General features: G+C 39.4%; 4 protein-coding genes across 7 annotated transcripts in view; 2 read left to right on the forward strand and 2 right to left on the reverse strand.

Moving 5' to 3' along the window:
• Positions 1 to 21,339, forward strand: part of LOC108014489 (zinc finger protein 282) — a 29,008-nt gene extending 7,669 nt beyond the window's left edge. The window contains exons 1-4 of one of the 4 annotated variants that reach the window (XM_065864863.2): positions 9,250 to 9,502; positions 17,526 to 18,130; positions 18,417 to 18,568; positions 19,139 to 21,339. In XM_065864863.2, the coding sequence (XP_065720935.2) occupies positions 17,596 to 18,130; positions 18,417 to 18,568; positions 19,139 to 20,047 (1,596 nt within the window). In that variant the 5' untranslated portion in view covers positions 9,250 to 9,502; positions 17,526 to 17,595 and the 3' untranslated portion in view covers positions 20,048 to 21,339. Of the gene's footprint in view, positions 1 to 9,249; positions 9,503 to 15,697; positions 15,796 to 17,525; positions 18,131 to 18,416; positions 18,569 to 19,138 lie in introns of those variants that run through there. The other 3 variants (XM_036814731.3, XM_036814732.3, XM_070996470.1) reach the window with 3 other exon arrangements.
• LOC108014497 (protein new-glue 1-like) lies at positions 1,253 to 1,789 on the reverse strand. The gene has a single exon (XM_065864945.2). It carries the CDS (start codon positions 1,707 to 1,709, stop codon positions 1,272 to 1,274), a length of 438 nt encoding a protein of 145 aa, XP_065721017.2. The 5' UTR covers positions 1,710 to 1,789; the 3' UTR covers positions 1,253 to 1,271.
• Positions 13,672 to 14,247, reverse strand: LOC118877208 (uncharacterized). The gene has a single exon (XM_036814565.3). The coding sequence runs from the start codon at positions 14,029 to 14,031 to the stop codon at positions 13,735 to 13,737; it is 297 nt and encodes a 98-aa protein (XP_036670460.2). The 5' UTR covers positions 14,032 to 14,247; the 3' UTR covers positions 13,672 to 13,734.
• On the forward strand, positions 14,630 to 15,132 carry LOC118877209 (uncharacterized). The gene is made up of 2 exons (XM_036814575.3): positions 14,630 to 14,690; positions 14,753 to 15,132. The coding sequence occupies exons 1-2, from the start codon at positions 14,630 to 14,632 to the stop codon at positions 14,998 to 15,000; spliced, it is 309 nt and encodes a 102-aa protein (XP_036670470.3). The 3' UTR covers positions 15,001 to 15,132.
• Positions 21,340 to 21,582: the final 243 nt, after the last annotated feature.

A 21,582-nucleotide genomic window follows, 5' to 3' on the forward strand; every position in this document is an offset into this window, starting at 1 on the left:
CAGCCAATTTAACAGAGTGTGAGAGGAATGGAGATATATTCATACAGCAACTCGTTTGCTCACGAAATTTCACAGGCTCCACATGGGTTTCATAGGCATGTTAGTGAAATTTCGTAAATAGCCGTCAGGGCTGAACGATAGGTGGCGCTATTTTGTTGTCTGAGTAACAGGTATCTGATAGTCGAGGCCGTCGACTTAAGCGTTTTTTCTTTTGCATAGAGTATTGTAAGTTCCATTTATATTGCAGAACGTGATGGATCAGAGCACTATATCTTATGGACCCCACAGGCATAATCGAAAAAGAAGATATCAGAAATTCAAATTAACTAAACACATGAGCGGAACTTAACTTCGGAAAGCCAAAGTTATATACTTATAAGATATTACGCATTTATCTAGGAAATATACTACAGGCAAATATCTTGTAAAACATCAATTCTGTACCTATTTCACCCCATGGCTCCTATGGTAGCTACAGGATCGGCCAGATCCCATGGGAGCTATAAGATATGGCCGTCCGATCGGGGCGTCGTTCAAACTGGATCTGCGTGCACAAATTGCTAGCTTTTAAAATGACCTCACCAACGATATTGAATCATACGGAAAAATCTATATAGACTCTCCTAGTGGAGCTGATCAAGGATATATTTACGTTATAGGTCGAAAACGTATCCTTCACTGAGTTACAAACCACTGACGAAAATAACAGTACTCTCTACAAGGATATGCCGTCATATCTTCATCATCCCAGGAACAGCACCACCAGGCACCACTTGGCAAACCTATGATAGTCATATTACGTCATTAAAACATGAATTTTTTATTAAAAACGGATTTTAAAATCATCAATTTAACCAAAATGGTTATAGAGTTGTTAATGTAAGTCGAGGTCAAGTGTCGAATTCGATTTGAAGGTGTATAAAGATGGATAGTTCATCTAGTTGAAATGTCGCATCTTTGGTTTTCTTTAAGTCGAATTTGACACTTGACCTCTAGTTAGTCATACTACTATAGTACCCAATCGAAAGGTTGCAAAATAAAGCAATACTTAAAGTTGTTAAATTTAATTGACCCATATAATTAAAGGAGATATAAACCGCAATAGATAAAAATATTGCATAAAACCCAAAGAAACATTTAGAAAACATCAATTTGCCAAAGCCAGTGGAGTAAGGTGTAGGGAATTTTATTGAGAATTCAATCATAACAGGAGACGAATTTAAGAAGCAGCTCATAATAAGTGGAGTCGGATTGGAGGTAAAAAAAGCAGTTTAACCGCTGCGCCTCTTCTTGCGGTGGATCTTCTTGACCTTCTTGGGGCGGCGGGTCTTGCGCTTGTAATGGGTCACGTGCTTCTTTTTGCCGGAGGAAGCTGCTGTGGTGGTGGTTGTGGTGGTCGTGGACGCGGCTGTGGTTGTGGTGGTGGCCGAGGACGCGGCTGTGGTGGTGGTGGTGGAGGTGGAGGCATCCGTAGTAGTAGTAGTGGTTGTGCCTGTGGCAGCACTCGACAGGCTCACCAGGCAGCATCCCAGGATGGCCAAAAGGAGCAGCGCACAGGAGCACTTCATGCTGATGATTGGTAGTTGGATATGATCAACTGATGCTGTTCTGTCTAGATCCTCACACTTTTTATACCATTTTAATGCATGAGGGATTAATTTATCTAATAAAACTGGGCTTATCCGCATTAGCGTGAGAACTTTACGCATAATACCATTTGATCTACATCTTTGGGCCTATCTAACAAGGCTAAGCAAACTGTTATTGACCAAGAACTATGCCTACCACAAAACAGGTGTTTAAATATTAAAATATTAAATATTAAATTATGACGTCGGTATTTTACAATGCCAAAATTACTGGAGATAACAAGCAATTAAAAGTAGGCTAGTTATTTTGACCTAAAAAAATTAGAACAAATATAAGTTGAATAATAATAAAATACGTTTAATTAAAGTTTATTTTTAGAGTTATGTTGAAAAGATATATATTTATATCTTTTAGCCGTTATAACCGTTGGAGGGCCTTTAAAATCAGTTGCAACTCTCCTTTATTTTACATTATTCTCTGGCTCTACACAAACTTTACGTAAGTCTCCCCTGTTATTAACAGGATGCTGTGATATAAACCCACAGGAATAGACTGACGAAAAAGGGAGATAGAGCGAGCACCAGTGAGCACGGAACACAAAAATATATATCTATAGAGAGAGGACATGGAAAATTTGGGGAGGGAGTCCGAGTTCAGCAGAAATCGGATGAGAATGAGTGGTATGATGGCTCGGGGAGTGTCTGCTCCACCACTGCAACTTGGAGCTTGGAGTGCAGGACAAACACCCAGGACTCACGCCCCACCCCAGAGAGCCACCGGAGAGGTGAGGGTCGTGCCTACAGGAAGGTCCTTGCAACTGCAACAATAAACGGGGCTGAGATGCGGCAAGGCTGCTCTGCTGGCGGCGGATTGGTTGCCGGGCTTAGCGGTGTGGCTGTGAGTCCTGTGCCCCACCCACCCAAGCACCCACACCTCCACCCACGCCCACTCCCGCCGTTCGCCTCGCGGCCTGCACAAGTGCAAGGATATTGTCGCCACCGCCTGCTCCGGCACTCAGAAAAATCTATTTACCCTGAATTGAAAATAAAACAGAATTGATAGTTGGGATATTGGGTTTTTGGTATCCACAGCCAAATTTCTGCTTGATACATTTATCTAACTTGCTTATAACTATTTCCCTAAAACAGTAAATATTTTAAACCTTGTAAAAAGATTTTAAGTTGGATATTTTGTTATTAACACAAAACGGAAGTAATCAAGAGTCACAGAGTATACGAAATTATTTTAAATAGGTGTATGTAATAATCTAAACTAAGTTCTAACTAAAATATCTAAGAAATTAAAACATAAGAACTACCAGTTTTACTCAGGGAAAAAAATGCCTGGAACTTATCCATTGATTTTAACTTTATAATGGTGTCTCTTATTTCATAAGAAACAAATGTAGTTTAATTTTCTGGCTGTGGGAACAGCTTGAAAAATATTTCACGTGAGGTAGTAAAAGTTTATGTTTGTTAAAATAGGTAACTTCTTAAGATTTGACAATCCATATAAAACCATTAAAATATTATCTAAGTTTTTTTATGAACTTGGTATATGAGACTAGAATATTTTGCTTTTAAAGAAGAAACTGCTTGTTGAACTTCTGATTTAGGTTAGGTATTAAGGGACCTCAGACCCAATGTGACTTAAAGTGGCCTAATATTTTTCCCAGTGTGCTGCTGTTACTGCTTCCTGCTCCTCCTACCGTTTCCGATTCGGTTTCTGTGCCTGCATCGTTGCAGCATCGCTGTTGCTGTTGTGTCTCGTTTTCGCAGGATGGATGGGTGGATGTGGATGCTGATGTGGATGTGAATGGGCGGGTGGATGTGGATGTGGATGTGGATGGGGGACTGCAGTGGTTTGGTGTGCTGCCTGCCGTGTGCCACTTTGGCCATGTTCGTGGCCGTGGCCGTGGCCTCGACTCATGCGCTCGTTCTCGTTTCCCTGCAGCTTCACAACTCGACTCCGGCCCAGCCAAGGCCAAGCCAGCAGAGCAGAGCAGAGGACGTCGTCGCCGGCGATAATGTGGCACAATGACATTGCCATTGAACTAGGTCGAGGACGTGGACGTGTTCCCTTTTGGCCACCGCCACCGCCACCTCCTCCGCCACCGCCTGTTTGGTTAATGTCTGCCTCCGTCTTCGTGGCCTGTTTCTCGTGGGCTGTGGTGGTGGCCCCACCGAGTCCCAAACCACTGGAGCCCCATATCTTGCGGCGAAATGCGGATTGTGGCGATGCAGATGCTGCTCCGACTTTTTACTTCGCGGCACACAGGTTAATGGTTGACTAATGGGGGACCTTTGAGGACTGTCATTTAAAGCACTTGAGTAAACAGTTCTTAAATTAATTGTAATAAAATCAGACACCTATTAAATCACAGGTATATTAAAGCAAATAGTATAGATTCAAGAATGTTTCATTTTTAAAACGTATCTCAACATATTTCCATAAACCTTAAATATTCATAGTTATAATCAAATAAATGTCAAGCAATTTTCGTTTCACTAAAGCAAGTTAGACAGTAAAGCTCTTCGTAAGTCCAAGTTTGATTTTAGTTAAAAAGGTTTTTTTTTCAGTTTCAGCAATCCCTGAATGTTTACGACTATTTTTTCACAAAGCCAAAATTAAATTACCATTATGTTTTTTCATGATTATAAGAAATCTTAACTAATCTATCAAACGATGACAATTTCACATAAAATCTGACGTATAATTAGAAATAATTATTTAAAACGCTTTAGAATGATATGTTAATTGATCTTAGTTAGAAGTATTACTACTACCTCATTAATTTTCGATCAATATTGATTGCGCCAAGCTGTGTTATGAAATGTACATTTTATCAGCGATTGAGAGTGGGACCTCAGTATAGAGAGATAATATTTAATTAGAACTGTACACCGAGTAAACGAAGTCCTAATCAGTTTTTTGATTCCTTTGAGAAACTCAATTCAGCATCTTGTTCGTGCAGAAAGACTCGGCCCCTAATGACATTAGGAGCAATGTCCGAATATTGAAGGAGATTAATGGAATTTTGGGCAAAAATAAAGCCGACAAAGACGGCTGGCAATCAATTAAAATGCATAGACTGCAGTCGGCCTAATGAAAGCTTTTTCTTCGATGTCCAGACAGTTTCATCTGCTGTCCGTTTCAGGGAATTGGCAGTTTTTGGGGTGTGGGATTTTATGGATGTGTCTGCGCTTTGTCTAAGTTCTTGTTTTTGGGCCGACGCGCCGGTTTGGGGACGAGTTTTATTTATTTTAATTTAAATGAAATTTATTTTATGCACATACGTACGCATACAGAGGCTGTTTTTTTGAGCGGCTAGTCAAAAGCTAAGGGTTGATTTTGTACATTTATATATGCACATGGATTATGCACCCACACACGCTCGTTTCGAACGTTTTCAGTTATGTGTAAAGAGGGTGGACCTTAAAAAGGCCAAGTTAGAAATATACCAACTTGTGCGGTGAATGTTGAACAAAAATTGCGTATACGACATGAGTGCCATGCTATGATCCATAGAATTGCCCCGTTATTGTTTTGAAATGCCTTTTGTGTTCTGTGCTTAAAGTTTGACTTTTTAAAATCTTTAAATAATAATTATATATATTGGTCAAAAAATACAAATTAAATTAGAAAATATCTCCTCTTAGTATTTTTCCGTTTTAAAAAACATAGTTTTTTAATGTAAGACAAAAAATACAAATTAAATTAGAAAAGACCACCTCTTATTATTTTTCCGTTTTAAAAAATAGAGTTTATTAATGTATGACATTCTAAAAATTTAAAATAGCAACTGATTAAGAAGGAAGTTGGTTGAAGTGCTGAAATAAGGTCCACTCTAGTCCGCATATTCCATATAGAAAATGCAACTAAAATGTTTCACATGCAGTTTGTTTTTGCTGTTTTATGGCCAGTGTCTGGCCTGTCGCACCAGCCCCTCCCACAACCGCCCCCCACCGCCTCTGCCACCCACCACCCCCTCAGCCACCCACTTGCCCATGTGGCAGACGGGCGATTGCAGTTGCAGTTGTTGCAACAACATTTGTTGTTGCTGCCAGCCTGCAGTCTGGCAAAATTTTTGCCATTTGATTGCATTTTGTTGGGCGGCGTTTTTGTGTAGAGCAGAGTTTGTTGCACTTCACCATGAAGTTAGGTGATGCAAGCACACAGATACACACACACACACAGAGACGAGCGCACGTTGCAGAAAAACGCACTCACACATACGCACACAAACAGCATAGGCCTTAGGATACTACAAAACTTCTACATACGCATTTGTCTAGACATACAAACCGACGCATTTGTGCGGCGATGTGCGTTTATGTAAAAGTGTTTTTTTATTATATAAATCTCTATACATATTTTATAATACATATACATAAAATTCCATTTTTTAGTTTGATTTTGCTTGCTGTCGTCTGCTAAAAATAATAACAAAATGGCCATACAGCCAGTACAGTTGTGTGCAAAATGCTTTCTAGTGCATGCTGTTTCCTGTGCCTGGCATGCGTTGCATACTTTCGGGTGTTGCACAAGTAACACACATTTTGGGGCACAAGAAAGGAAGCCAGTTGGTGTTACCCCTTTTGAGAAGGTCCCCCAAGGCGAAATCGGTGCCACAGGGATCCCCAAGGGCATCGCTCTTTGCCCCAAGCTATCCAACTACAGTCAAAGTTATCTAACTAAAACTATGCCTGTGCAGCCTATGCGAAATTGTAAATATTTTTCATTTTACATTTATTATTTATTTTAATGTTTATGATTATGAAGCATAGGAATTCAGTATAGAAAATCAAAATTGAAAACCATCTAAATAGAATTAATAATTATTAACAGTAACTTCACAGATCTCAAATTACTTTTAAAGGCGTCTAAAAGTATGCTACGATAAAGTTTGAGTCCTGGCGTTATATTGAATCATACAAATTTTAATGTCAAATAAAATCCTTACTTAAATCCTTAATTTAAATAAGTAAGGAAAATTCAAATATAATAAATATCTATAATTCTTTTAAAGGAAATTTATTGGGTTACTCATAGAACAAGATCAAAAATGCTCTATAACTATTCCCACTTAATTGGGTTCCAATTTGGAGAGCTCGCTTTACTTAAAATAGTTATAGTTAGGGAACTGTGACTGTGGCCAGCCTACAAGCCATCCATCTGTGCTGCACCGAAAATTGTGGGTGCTTTTTTACGCGTGGCACACACAGTCGCCCCACAGCGGGGCATGCAGCAAGTGGCAGAAGACCACCGGGCGTATGGGTTCTCCTCAGAAGGCCTCCTCCGGCCACGCTGCCAACTCCGCACATTCGGCCGACAGCCGACTGGTTTGTTTAGAATTTTAGATTTTAGCGCGTTTTAGAATTTTATGAATGAATTTTTGGCGCTCGGCAGAGCTACGCCTGCCGGGTGGTCCCACCCATTTCCACACCCACTTCAAATGGTTAGACCACTCCGATTCGTTTGGCTCGATTCACTTTTAGTTTTTGGTTAGTTTTCGGTTCCCCATTTATTTTTGGGGGGTGACGTTGTGACCTTGCCGGGGTGTTCCGGTGTTGTTTAGATTTAGTTTCTATTGGGCTGCACTTCAGCTGGTTCCTTTTTGCATTTGGCACAAATCTGTGCATATGCACGTGTGGGGCCCTTAGACAAAAGTCGGTCCTGTGCCCTTTTTTTCTTGCATAAGGGTATTGATTTTATGGTAAACGTAGTAAGTTTTCCACTTAAAAATGACAACAAAATGAAAGCAGACTCTAGTGAACTAAAAAAGTTATGCAATAAAAATAGTGTCTGACTAAATAATTTATAATAAATGTGGTAAGAAAATTTGTCCAAGGAATGCAAGGACCCTTGCATTTGGAAAACGCTTATGAAGTTGTCAATACCTTTCTTAGCTACATTTGAACAAAGGTACCTTTTTTAATTTATCACACAAGATATAAAACAATCACTAAGTCTTAAAAATCAACCAAATATGTTACTGGGAAATGTTTTAAAATTAAAACGACAAAAACTCTTACTTGAGGTAGCCGTTTTAAATCTCTTAAGAAATAACACAAATGACTACACTCAAAAAAAAAATTCCCAGATTTAAGAAACCATTAGACTATCCAAAGCCTTGATCATGATGGGCATAAAATAAGTCTATGATTCCTTAACTGACTAATTGACTAATTTAAGTCATTTTTTTAAGTATATTTTTTTTCTGGGTATAGCCAATCAAATAAAAATGTTATCTGTTCCAGGATTATCTCTCCAGAAAAATTCAAAATTTAATTGTTATCTTATACAAAATTTCGAACTAAGTATTTTTATTAAAGCTTGAACGATCTTAACCAGTAGTGTAGATCTGTTAATATACGATATTTATAATATGTTAAGAGGTAAAAACTTCCGAATTCGGTCTAAAATAATCCGTGTATGAATAAAAATTACATTTATCTTTAATTTTCATTTTTAAAAGAATTACAAAAGTATTCGACCAGAATCCCATCGCTTAAGATTAAAATCTAGGTTCAATTTTTGAAAAGATTTAAAAAAGTTTAGAAGTAAAAAAAAGGTCTTAAAATTTTTAGAAGAACTATCCATTATTTGCTTCTAAATACCTTTTTAGATGTAATGGTTTTATGATATAAAGCATTATGTAAATGTGCAAGTAATGGAAGGAGAACATGCAACCTCCGTGAAGCTCCTTAAGAAAAATAAATCAATTTTTGAATTTAATTGCTTGCATATACGTGGATATGTACAGGAGTTTATGTATACATATATTATCCTCACTAAAATTCAACACATCCCATACCCGTCAGCAACTCGAATCAAACGAAATGATTTGTGGACCGCCCTTTAAGCTAAACAAAGAGTGCTTTTTATGCACAGCCATATAAATCACACGAGTACATAAGAGCACTTATGTAAGTTCTTATATACAGCAGCACTTTAATAGGTTTTGTTAGATCTGATGCAGGCAAAAATGCCTATTAAAAATGCGTTTGAAAAAAACTGTTGCATACCTGACGGCGCGCGCTCAAATTAACTAACGGGACATTGAAAACTGCAGTGAGAGCATAGAGCGGCAGAGAGTCAAATGCGAGAGCATCGCAGCATCCTAGTGTGGGAGAGAGCAAGCCGAAGCGAATCGAAGCTCTACGAAGTTTGAAGAGTAGTTACGAAAGCCGGGGCAGGGGGACTTCGGCACTAGATGTAAGGACATTGAGGGGGCGAAACGAAGAGAGCATTCGGCACTAAGCCGGCGAGAGAACAAACACAAAAGCGAAAGCGAGGAGCCGGCATATGTAGGTGCTCGTGTGTGTGTGTTCGAGAGAGGGAGGTGTTTTTTGCTCGTGTGGGTGTGCACGTACACTCGCACCGGTGTGTGTGTGTGTATGCGTGTGTGCCGCTTTGTCGGCAATTTAAAGAGTAAATAATTGTCTGCCGCCGGCAAACATTTGGCCAAACTGCTAGTCCTCAGAATGTGCCACTGTATTGGTGCCGCTTGCCACTTTTGGCCTCTGTATTGGTGCCGAGTATCGGCTCTTCGTCACCAAACTCTACACAATTTTAGGCGCCGGACGAACGCACTTTCAATCAGTTAACTTTATAACGTCAGCGCCGACACTACGTCATCCGGTCGAATCGAATCGTATCGAATCGAATCGAATCGAATCGAATCCGGCGTTACGCCCCCAGAAACACAAATTTTGCACTTGTATTCGTATTGCCGCGCTGCGATTTTCGTCGCGTTTTTACTTTCACGCGACCAATTCGCTCAACGTCAACAATTCGCGTGAAAACGTGTGTCTGCCAAGTGTTTTGCAACCTGTATTCAGCATGGTTTTATCGTGCCTTTCCCCAAGAGCCGGCAAATGTGAATAAAGCGCTGAGCAATTGAAATCCTGTGAGTATATGGCACTTTTGGGTACATGCAAATCACTCATGGGAAGTTAATCGGGCAATTAGTACTGTTGTGGGGCGCACAAAAGTATGCTATATTTGTCTTAATATCCACGGCTCAGTTTACTGAAAGATTTGCGACAGATTCGCGACGGCATTGAACAATACAATCAACAATAAAAAAAAGGATAAATTACTTGTAATAAAAACGTTCTTGATAAAACATTCATAAAATAGGTGTGTGAATAGAATACAATGTTTAATCATACAAAATATAGTTACAAGGAATACGTTTCTACTGTTTTGATTCTATTGCATGTTATTATCTCCTCCAAAATTACGTTTTACTAGGGGCCGTAAATATGAGTTATTTCATACTTATACCTTAAAAAGTCATCTGTGCTTTTTTTAATCATCAAATATAAATTTTTTTATATAAATTATTTTACTATTGTATACAAATTTTATAAAAGTCAGCCAAATGGGTGAATTAAATAAACAAAACAAGATTATTTCGGCACGCCGTAGATTCTATACCCAGCAGGTCGTTCCCGTGGGAGCATTGTATGTACAGAGCTTTCCAATTCCAAGAAAACTAAAAACTAATTATAAAATTTTTAAGATAATGTTCAATTTACTAATTAAATATACCGGTCTATGTATTATTTCGATTAATTATCCGATCGTTCCTGTGTCAGCTTATGATGAAATCGTCCAATTTGATTTAAATTTTATTTGAAATTCTGAAATATTAAAATAATGATATTCCCAAGTGTAAAAGTTGATATGTATAAAATAAACCAAAGTTATAATTTTTTTTACATTTCTTAAAAAATATTTTGTTTATTATTCCTATGGGAACTGCAGGATATAGTTGTCCGATCCGGATAGTACCGACTTATATACTACTTGCAATAGAAATAAGTCTTTTGGGAAAGTTTCATTCCGATAGCTTTAAAACTGAGAGACTAGTTGGCGTAGAAATCAAGATCAAGAATATATATACCTTATGGGGTTAGAAACGTCTCCTTAACTGCTTTTCAAAATTCTGACTGAAACCAGGATATAAATAATACAAATTTCATTAGGCCCCTAAAATCAAAAATAAAAATTGTTAGGGTAATATTCAAGATTGTAATGTCTTATTCAATACTAGCACCTTTTAACGCGATATTTGCGATTTTTATTTTAAAAAGTTTACTGCGATTTATACACGTTAAAACTAACACTCTTTTAACTCTTGCTAACAAAATGTAAACTAATCAGGAAATTTTGACAATAAATAAAACTATATGAAGGCCCGACTACAAAGTCGCAAAATTAAAAAATAATGAAATTCCAGTAGGCCTTTTAAAATAGAAATTACAAATAACTGTTATCTACGGTTACTGATTCTGACGAATTCAAAAGCTTGAAATTTCAAATATGCGCTGATCCACGGGGAGATACAGGGTATCGATAGCCCCCACTCAGGGTAAAAAATATATGTAACATGTATTTTATTCAAAATTTTTGTTTCCTACTCGACAATTTTGTTTAAAACTTCCCTTCAACCAAATTCTGAACCCAAACTATTAACTTATACTTTCTTTTAAATAGAATATATATATCTCTAGATGAATGTATTTCTTGCATTTTACTACTCCGATGGAATCATAGTTTAAAATATAAAATTGTAATAGATAAACCATTAATATATTTTTACAATAATGGGTTTTGATTTAATACTGATTGATGCAAAAGCAGCTGGAGATTAGATAGTATGTGGTAAACTAATCGCGTTCCTTATATTCTCATATGTCTAATTTTAATGACTAAATTTCTGAGAAACTGCTTAAATCAGGCAACGCACTGTCATCCAAATGCCGGCCACTTAATTCGCGCCCAATCGGGTAATAAATCAGCATTTAATGGGCCTGCATCGAAATGCGGACTCAGCCGACATAACGTCATCGACAACATGTGACCGCGTTTCCGAATTTCCCCGAAACTTTCGTACGTGCGCTGTGTGTCGGCCCCGAAATACAAAATACAAAATACGGAATACGAAATACAGAATGCACGGGTCATGGCCACGGCCACGGCCACGAATATGGCATTTCGGCGACTCCGGCTGCGGATACAACAACTCCGGCTCCGGCTGCAAACTCCGGCTCTGCCGTGCCCCGCAGTTTCACTTTCACGGGAGTTATGGGCGTTGCGGGTGCGACTTGCACTCAGCCTCACAGTTCGTCTTTTCCAATTCGGCGGGTGCATGGCAACGGACACGGACACGGACACGGATACGGATGCGAATGCGAACGCGGATACGGACACGGCTGGGGCCACCCGAACTGCCGATGACAATGTCGCACAGTGGGATGAATGTCAATTCTACTGGGTGTTAAGCAATTAAGTCGGAAAGGCAAATAAAACAATAAACGTTCCCTTTTCTGTCACGTTTTATTAAACATGAAAATTTAAATAGAGGCCCACTCTAAACATCCCTTTATAAATTATAACTTATCTAACACACCTGATATCTTTGCCAATACTATGTCATAATTTAATCTGTGTTGCACAACTATAGGCAATATTTCAAAAATTCGTAAAGCTCGAAAGTTCATTAAAACAGGAAACATTAAAATTAGGTTTTCTTAAAGTATAAAACATAATTATGGCGAACCTATGAGTTACATTTATTGAGATAACTTGATAAATTTACTAAAAAAGCAGGACCATTATATATTCTAGTTATTATCTTTAAACAATATCATTTGGTTTCCTAATGGTACTTTTTTAATTTTTTATAAATTTTCATGAGTAATAAACTTTATTATACAAATTTATAACTATTTTTAACAAGCCCCTTGGATTTATCGTATTAGTAATATTATTAAGTATACGCAGCGTTGGTAACTGGCAGCACTCAAAAAGTAGGCAACGTTTGTTTATCCTATGATATTATTTCAGAGAATAAGTATATCTTCTAAACCATAAAAAGAAACTACAATATATTACAATACTTTTAGGGTTGACCATTTTTTTCTCTATATTAATTTATTAACTTAAAATGGCATTCAGAGTTCCCTGCCGTTGTCTGCCACTTGTAACACATTCTGCGCTTGCCGGTTGAAGAAGGGGAATCGGTTGTTATGGAATTGGGCGGCGGAACGGAAACGAGAATGAGATTGTTGACGGTTTGACCGGCAGAGTACGGCAGGATGCGCCGACTTGCTGGATGCTCGTTTCTGCCGATACCACGCCGCCATAACGACCACGACCACGACGACGATGACGATGGTGATGCAATGGCAGTGCCTGAAAGCCAGAAGTGCCCACGCACCATCACCCCAGCAGACTCACTCTCCCACTCACACTCCAACACCCCCACATGCGCATCGGAGAGTTGCACTTGCCGAACACCGCCCCATAAACCATATCCCATCCCCATCCCCAGCACTTCCCATATCCCATCTCCCAGCCGCCTCTTTCCGCCGACACTCTCACTCTCCGATTCAGAAATGTGTGAGTTCTCGGGGCTTACTCGCCGCCGAGTGCAGCACAGCCGAGTGCACTGCGAAAAATATTTCCACTATCAGATCTTCACTACGTATACCTTATCTTATAACTTCATTTTGAATTTAAGAAAAGCTACTTTAAATATTTTTCTAACATATTTAAATGGTTTATTAAACCTTAACTATCTTGAAATTGCAAAATACTAGGTAATATCGGGTTTCAAAAATATTAAAAAAAATATTTTTAGTAAAGCTCAGGGTCCATGAAAAAAAATTTATCTTCAAAATAAATTAAATAATAAGATATACATTTTTTTATGTCTGAACAAATTGCTTTTAAGTCTCTTAAAAAATTGAAAAGTCTACAAAATCATAGTTAGGGGATTATGACACTTCGACTTACTGAATTTATTTAAAAAGTCTTGGCATCATAAACATGGATGTTTGATATAATATATAAATGCAAGGATGTCGCTTAGACTAAAACCTTTTTCCCCAAGTTGCCATGACATTTTTAAATAAATCCAGTAAGGAAAGTGTCATAATACCCTAACTATTGAGAATTTCAACTTTGTCTTATTTAAAATAATATTAAATTAATATAAATAATATTAATATTAAAAATAGTTATAACTTTCATAATAGACATTTTTCGCTGATATACTACAAAGGCTTAAAAATTATTGACAAACTGAAGACCTACTAAGATTTCCGCTCCGTGTAGGATTGAGTGCAGTTACCTCTGCTCCTGGAGATGGGAGATGGCTGGGAGTGGTTGTCTGTGGTTCTGGGGTTCTGGGGAAGCCGGCCTTCTGTGGCACATAGGCCGTTTGCCGGGAGCATCGCATCGCATCGCATAGCATCGCATCGCTACGTCATCGCCATCGTCATCGCCACCGCCACCGTGCCGGAATTCGTGTGCGTGGCCTGATTTCGTCGATTGGCCTTGTGCGGGTTTCAGTGTCAGGAGCGCAGCATCTTTGTTTTGGTTGCAATTGTTGTTGCCGGCGCTGCTGCTCGACTTGGCCTGCATATATGCAAATCACGCACACACCCGAAGTGCAGTCCTCGGAATGGGACACATACTACGTACTACGTCCTGTGTGCGGGAGCAGGTCCTTTGTGTCTGGAGGACCGTGAAGTGGGCATTTGTGCGCCCTTGGTGCGCTGGATGGCCAAGTAACCAGAGTTCAAAACTGGGTTGTAAGTGCGTTCAAGTTGAGGGGCTTTAATATTTTTTAACACTTCTTGTCGGGAATCAATGCTAAGGCTTTTTTTAGCACACACCCTTCATAAATATACAAGTTTAAGAACAGGATTACCCATTTTTAAAGAATTACCTATTCATTGTCTCACAGCATCGTAAAAAATTGTATTTTTTTAATTCCAATGCCAACATTTTTCTAATATGTCAAGGCTTGGAACTTCATTTTTGAGTTTATATTTTAGGGGTAATGGTTATAGAACATATATTTAAATTAAGCATATAAAAAATTAAAAAAAAAACTTAAATACTTTCTTCTTTCTAAAGAAGGAGCTATTTAGTTTTAGACAACTGTAACCCCCATTAGCCACGCTGATTCTGTACGGCATCAGAAAAAGTTAGCCCTAATGATTTGATTAGTGTTGCAATGGATATAAACTTGCTGGCACTGTGTGTTTTGTTAGTTGGATCAGTTTTAGGACGCAAAGGTTTTTAATTCCCATCATAATAATAACAAAGTGAACTGCTTAACCATCTTAGGTAATCCTAGATAATCATTACCAAGTTGTGGGCGTAGATTGTGAGGAAAATGAGGCGGTCAGTTGCCTGATGATTAAATGTCCGACTGGCGGCTTTTGTCCGGCGGAGAACTACTGCTTTAATCCCAAGTGCGTTTGCCGCAAAGGATATCGACGGCTTCGCGGAGTCTGTGTGCCAAAACACAATTCTATTCATCTGAACAAAGCTACTTTGGAAACCGCCCTGCTCAGAATTCCCTATAGAGAGTATTACTTTTGAACGTTCTTAAATTGTTAGTTATTACCTTGAAGACCAAAACATTTTATGCTTTGTAAAAATATCTTTAGACTGATTAAACCTGTTTATTTTTGTTTAACAACTTGTGATTAAAAAAGCCTACATATTATAACAATAAAATCATTTAGGTTGTATTTCCCAAAACTATATTTAATCATATTTATTATAAAATATTGAAAAAATATTAAAATATTACTTGAACTTGGTTCAATATCTGAAAAATTATAGATTATTTAAAATGATTTCTTAAATATATGCTTTAATGTCAAGTACTAAACCTTTTTCATCATAATATTATATCATTTGATTACAATGATTATTTGAAAGGATTCGCATGCAGCTTAAAATATTTGTTATAGAATCGAATCCGTTCTTATCAAGTTGATTACATATCTATATCTGTCCAAATCCAGATATGAAGTTTTGCCAATCTCTTTTCAAAATGGCAAATAAGTGTATTTTTTCCAGCCACTTTGGGAGAGCGTCAACCGATGGCTCTCGCTGTTTATTCTCGCTTCGTTCTCTCCCGAACACGAGTGTAGTTAGACCAACTAATGCGAATTGGGTGTACCGGGGGGTCTATGGGGCCATGCCGGCTGCTAAAAAGCCGAGAGCCGAGGCTTTGTGTCTCGTGGCGGAGAGAAAAGTCGGAATACTATATCGACGGGCTGGTAGTCAGTAGTGAAGCTACGCCACACGCCGCCAGGTGGCTCCAAACGTGGATGCGGCGGGTGTTTTTCGCGTGTGCATGTGCATGTGCACCTCAGACATTGAACGGTACGAAGGCCCCCGAGAAACCCCCGAAGCCCCCCGAAGGCCCCCCGGATAGCCCCAACCGGAAACCCACACAATACATACTTTTCTTTTTTTTTTGGCCGTATTTTTCGCCGCGGAGGAGGTGACCTCCAGAATGGCCTGGCAATGCAATTGGCTGCACTTTTCCTTTGTGGGCCCGCCTTGCGTTTTATTGTGTCACGGGTTCGCGCGCAGATGGCAAAAAATAAACGACCACGGCGTTTTCCCAAGTGAAAGTCTGTTTATCTACCGGCGAAGTTGAAAACACCACACTCTAATATTATCGCGACGAACGTTGAAATATGTGTGCTCAATTACAAACGACACTAATTTGCGTGCTTAGTGAAAATCGATATGGCGCAGCCTTTGACTTTTGGCACTTGCGAGTCAGTTTAGAATGTTCAATGCGGCGTATGCGTTATATTTTCTAGTGCATTTTTGCCTGCTCTTATCTTAAGATACATTTGTGAAACGAAAAATCCACGCACTGGCGGTTTGGGTCAGCCCTAACCTAATCTTAGTGTTCCGACACACTGAATCGCCTTATAGAGTGGGTCGTCATCGCCGAAACCCCCACTAAAAAGTCCTCCCCCCTCAATTTTTATTGCTCCCACCTCCCTGCCTCCCTCTTTCTTTCTCTTTCTCTCTCGCTCTCGCGCTTTCTCGCACAGCGCGCAGGATTCGCGCTCTTTTTTATCGTCACCTCTACAAATGCAAAGTGGGCGGTGGGTGGTTGTTTAGACAATTGTCTGTGTGTGCGTGTGTGTGGGGGTCCTGCGATTCGGCAAGTCAGCTAAAATAACAACAACTGCAGCGGCGTTTTCACTTTCCATTCGAAAGCCTTCTAAGCTTAAATTGTGCTGCAGGTTTTAACCACCGTTTGTTGGTCTATTTTCGGGAAATCCACGGATCTATCTGTTTCGGGTTAAAAATACGCGACTAGACAGGGTTCGATACTGATAGGGATTGTACATACTACTTATCTTAGGAAGTAGGAAACGTTTTTCTTGCTCTTTGATCTTTATTGTTTGTCTATCATTTAGTCCTTAAAAATATTTAAACACAGATAATATTATTATATCCACGAATCTATCTGTTTCGGGTTAAAAATACGCGACTAGACAGGGTTCGATACTGATAGGGATTGTATCTACTACGTACCTTAGGTAGTAGGAAACGTTTTTTCTGGCTCTTCGATCTTTGTTGTTTGTCTATCATTTAGTCCTTAAAAATATTTCAAGACAGATAATGTTATTATATCCAATATAGTCGAAAGAAAATCAATAATTTTATATTATTGTTTTAATTCAAAATTGCTTAGCACGAGATTTGTACAAAAATGATCTTTCCTAAACTGTTGTTTCATGTCGTGCCATGTTACATAGGTTGATTTCTAAGGATCTTACATGTAGTTCTCCTATATACAACTTAAATATAGCTATATTTTTAGAAAAGCGGTATAATAACCATTATTAACATTCCTTTCGCTGTTTCTAAACGTTTAACAAACCTTAATTTTAAGCCTCAACGTAAAACGTTTAAATTGGTGTTACAATTTATTATAATCACTACAACGATCTCTAAAATACGTATACGTATCATAATTAGATCTACAATGATTTAAAACAAGTGGAGTATACTTAGTTTCTAGTAAATCCCATAAATCCCTCTACTATTTTCTCTTGTTAACCTTAGTTTTACTATCTTTTCAGTAGGCTGAATCTTAACGCACAAGATCCCACAAAACCTCCCAGGATCCCCTAGCCGAGAAACGGACGCACAATGAACTTCACCCCGTTCGGCAACACCTTCCCCGGCAATATTCCCGGCCTGCCGCAGTTCACGACGAGCACGGCGCCCCTGGTCTCCACGGTGACGGCGGCGGTGACGGACGTGACGGTGACCGCCACCAACAATCCGCAGCAGCAACAGCAGCAGCAGGATGCCGCCGGCAGCAGCAATCGCTACCAGCAGCAGCAGCAACAGGTAGCGCACTTCGGCCAGGCCAGCATGACAGCCGGCCAGGGAACCAGTGGCAACAACAAGTTCCGAGGCGGCCAGGAGGATGGCATCCAGGGTGACAAGTACAATGGCCACTTGGTGGCCTCCTCCCAGCAGCAACAGCAGCAGCAACAACAGCAGCAGCAGACGCAGTATGCAACTGTTGCATATGCAAGTGCAACGGCAACGAGTGCCGCAGCGGATGCCCTGCAGGCAGGCACTTCCGGCCAGCAGCAGCAGCAGATGCAGCAGCAACAGGTCACCGCCCCACAGGAACTCACCCAGGATCTGTGCAACGCCATCCTCCAGCAACAAGGTGAGATGTCAATAAGTAGGGGACTTTTTAAAAGGATGTCAGGGAAAAGGCAGGGAAGCAGGGAAAATTATTATCTAAGGATGTGAAAATCAGTTAACTGGAAATCTTATTTATGTTATTATAATAAATTCTTGTTGCTTTAACAACACCATACATAATAAATTTAAAAATATTTTGACTTAAAAGTAGTAGAAATCATCTAATTAAAAAATTCTAATCGTACTTAACACTTAGGAAACTATAGTAATTTATTATAATTTTATTTAATAAACCATTTCGTTTGCAGTACTCCAGAATACCTCGTGGCAAACGCTGACGCCGGGAACCACCGTCGCCGACTACCTCTCGCATCTTCCAGCCAACACGTTGCCCCTGTCGCTGCACCACTTCCTAAAGTATTCCGCGGAGACCATCAAGAAGGAGAACCAGCAGAATGTGGTAAGTAAAAACATTGCCTCATAACCATTATCAAAGTACAGAATAGAGGATTAAAATTCTAACCAGTTAGATTTGATACAGAATATTCATTCTGAGAATGTTGATATCTTTACTCTGAAATGGGATTAATTGGATTAGCTTACAAAAGAAAGAGAACAATTTACTCCAAAACCTTTTTTCTTTTCGGGTTTAGATAGTCTTCCTAATCAAGATATTTTCAATCTCTGGTTCGTATCTTGCTCGTTAGGGAATAAATGTACTAACATTAGAAGATTCATTAACTCTTACATACACTTCATTGGGATAAGTTCGTTAATAAACGTTTTCGAGCCTGTTAAAGCTAGAAAATGTTGGTATACGCGAAAACAGCATGAATGCAGCAACAAAAAAGGAATTAGTTAGATATATTGTTTAAATAGTTGTTTTCCTAAATATATTATACTTTTTGTGGATACAAGTAAAAAATACTTATAATATAATGTACTTATATCTACTGAGATATGTCATGGTGTAAATCTTAAGTTTATTATCTTGACCTATCATTTATCTAATATTATCTTTCGCTTCCAGGTACTGCAGGTGCAGACGGGACCAGCCATCGGGATCAACACCCTGGGCACGACAACCATTAGTATACCTCAGCAGGAGCAGCTGACGCTGCAGCCGCAGCAGCAGACGACGCTGCAGGTGCAGACGCAGGCGGCGGCGGTGACGGCGACGGCGACGACGGCAGCGGCGGCAGCGACGACGACAGGCGGATCCGGCGGCACTTCCGGCAAGAAGAAGAAGCGCAAAAAGCGGAGCAAGGACCGGAAACCGAAGCTGCGACCCGGAGAGATTCGCCTGGGGACGGCGCTCGACGGCAGTCCGCTGTACATGTGCCCCGAGTGCCATGTGGCCTATCCGGAACCGGAACTGCTGGAGGTGCACCTGGTCGGCCACAATCTGGAGAAGCGGTATGTGTGCGACATTTGCCAGGCGTCGCTGAAGCGAAAGGACCACCTCACCCGCCACAAACAGTCGCACAATCCGGAGAGACCCTACATCTGCACCGTCTGCCTGAAGGCCTTCAAGCGGAAGGAGCAGCTGAGCCTGCACTTCGTGATCCACTCGGGCGAGAAGCGCCACCAGTGCGGCGAGTGCGGCAAGGGCTTCTACCGCAAGGATCACCTGCGCAAGCACACCCGCTCCCACATCGCGCGGCGGGTCAAGGCGGAGCTGAACAGCCATGTGCGGCGGGAAAATGGAACCAGCATGCTGCAGCCCGTGGTCACGGAGGCCACCACGGCGGCCCTGCAGCACGCCAACCAACTGGCCACCGCGCAGCAACAGTTGCAACAGCAGCAGCAGCAACAGCAGCAGCAACAGCAACAGCAGCAACATCACATTGTGATCACCCAGCAGCAACAGACGCCGCAGCAGCAGCAGCAGCAGGTTCAGACTTCGCAGCAGCAGCAACAGCAGCAAATGATAAATTAGCCAAATGATTTTTGTAAAGTCAGTTAAAGCAAAATTCAATTTAGCCTCATCTAAGCCCTCGAGGGCTTGGCTGCTCAAAAAAAAATAACTCTCGGTCCACACAATTTAATTGACTCTCACAAATCGGATAATACAAACAGGAGGATGTTAGCTAATGTCTTCGGGAGTTTCCCAAGGGGAACTCTCAACGTTGTACAATTTTAATCGTAAGTCCGCGATGATAATGGGACCTTCCACAACTGAAAACAAACTCACTGGGATAAAACTGGGTATATTTTGACCTTCCCGATTTCGGCTTTATTATATTTACTTACTACAAGTTAGTTCTTGGCATCTTAAGATCCTGTTAAATACTTTTTAATGGTATCCTAAGTTTTAAGCAGATTACTTTTAGTTACAACTGAAAAATTAAGTTTTTGAACTCTGATTTACATCTTTTAGTTTTTTTTGTAGATCTGTATACCACGAACCCTCTAAAAAAACTTACCTTGTTTATTGCTTAACACAATGTTAATAAAGAGAACGAATAATGGATCTGACAGTCATAGTGATGCTGATAAAGACTAAATGCATTATAACTTTCGTAACTTGAACGTCCCTAGAACACAAATTGTATTCTGCATCCCCAAGACTAAGTAACACTTTTCTGGTGATAGGTGATGTTTCGAGTTATGAAAGTCAGATTGTATATACCTTTCTAGGGTCTGAAAAGTCTCCTTCACTGCGATTTAAACTTCTAGTCAAGATGAAACAAAAAAAAATTATGAAGAAATATTTAACACTTTGATTCCTTAAAAAGAACTCAAATATGTTGCTTTAATACCATTCAAAGTTATAAACACATAAGAAAAACGATTGCAATAATGTGCGTTATATTATTTTTTCACTACAACTCCAATAGATAAATACAATCCCTGAGTGGTCGGTCCCAGGCCTTTGTCCGCCCTAACATTCCATGCTCTAATTTAAGACAAATGTGCAAATGAATAATAATTTTATACGCAATGTATTTTAGTGAAATGTATTTTTCTACAATTAGAATCAATGTTGTATGGTATGTATGTCTGTCCATATGTACATACACCTGTACGAATACATGAATACTGTTCACTGGCAGCGAACTATATATTTATATACTATGTAAACAAATGCAATCTAGATTTACACTTAAATGTAGGAACGAATCTAAAATTGTGAATGTACGTATAACTTTTTACTACACCGATAAATCAACCACAAATCCTTGTAAATATGCAGTAAATTATATAATTTGATCTAAACCGAAGTAAAAACTTTGTATTCTTAAAAACCAATTTTCAATAATATTATTTTTAGGTGATACAGAAAATATATAAAACAATTATAATTTTTGGGGTTATTTATTTGCTTTATTTACTCATAAATTACGATTATTATGCACCATTTATTGTAGTCAATTAAATAATTAATTATTAGCATTATCCGTATTATTATCTGTATTCTGTATATGTATGTCTGTGTGTTAGTTTTTATTCTTTATTTATGTACGAGCAGGT

Source organism: Drosophila suzukii, chromosome 3, assembly GCF_043229965.1.
Source record: "Drosophila suzukii chromosome 3, CBGP_Dsuzu_IsoJpt1.0, whole genome shotgun sequence".
Lineage (NCBI taxonomy): Eukaryota > Metazoa > Arthropoda > Insecta > Diptera > Drosophilidae > Drosophila > Drosophila suzukii.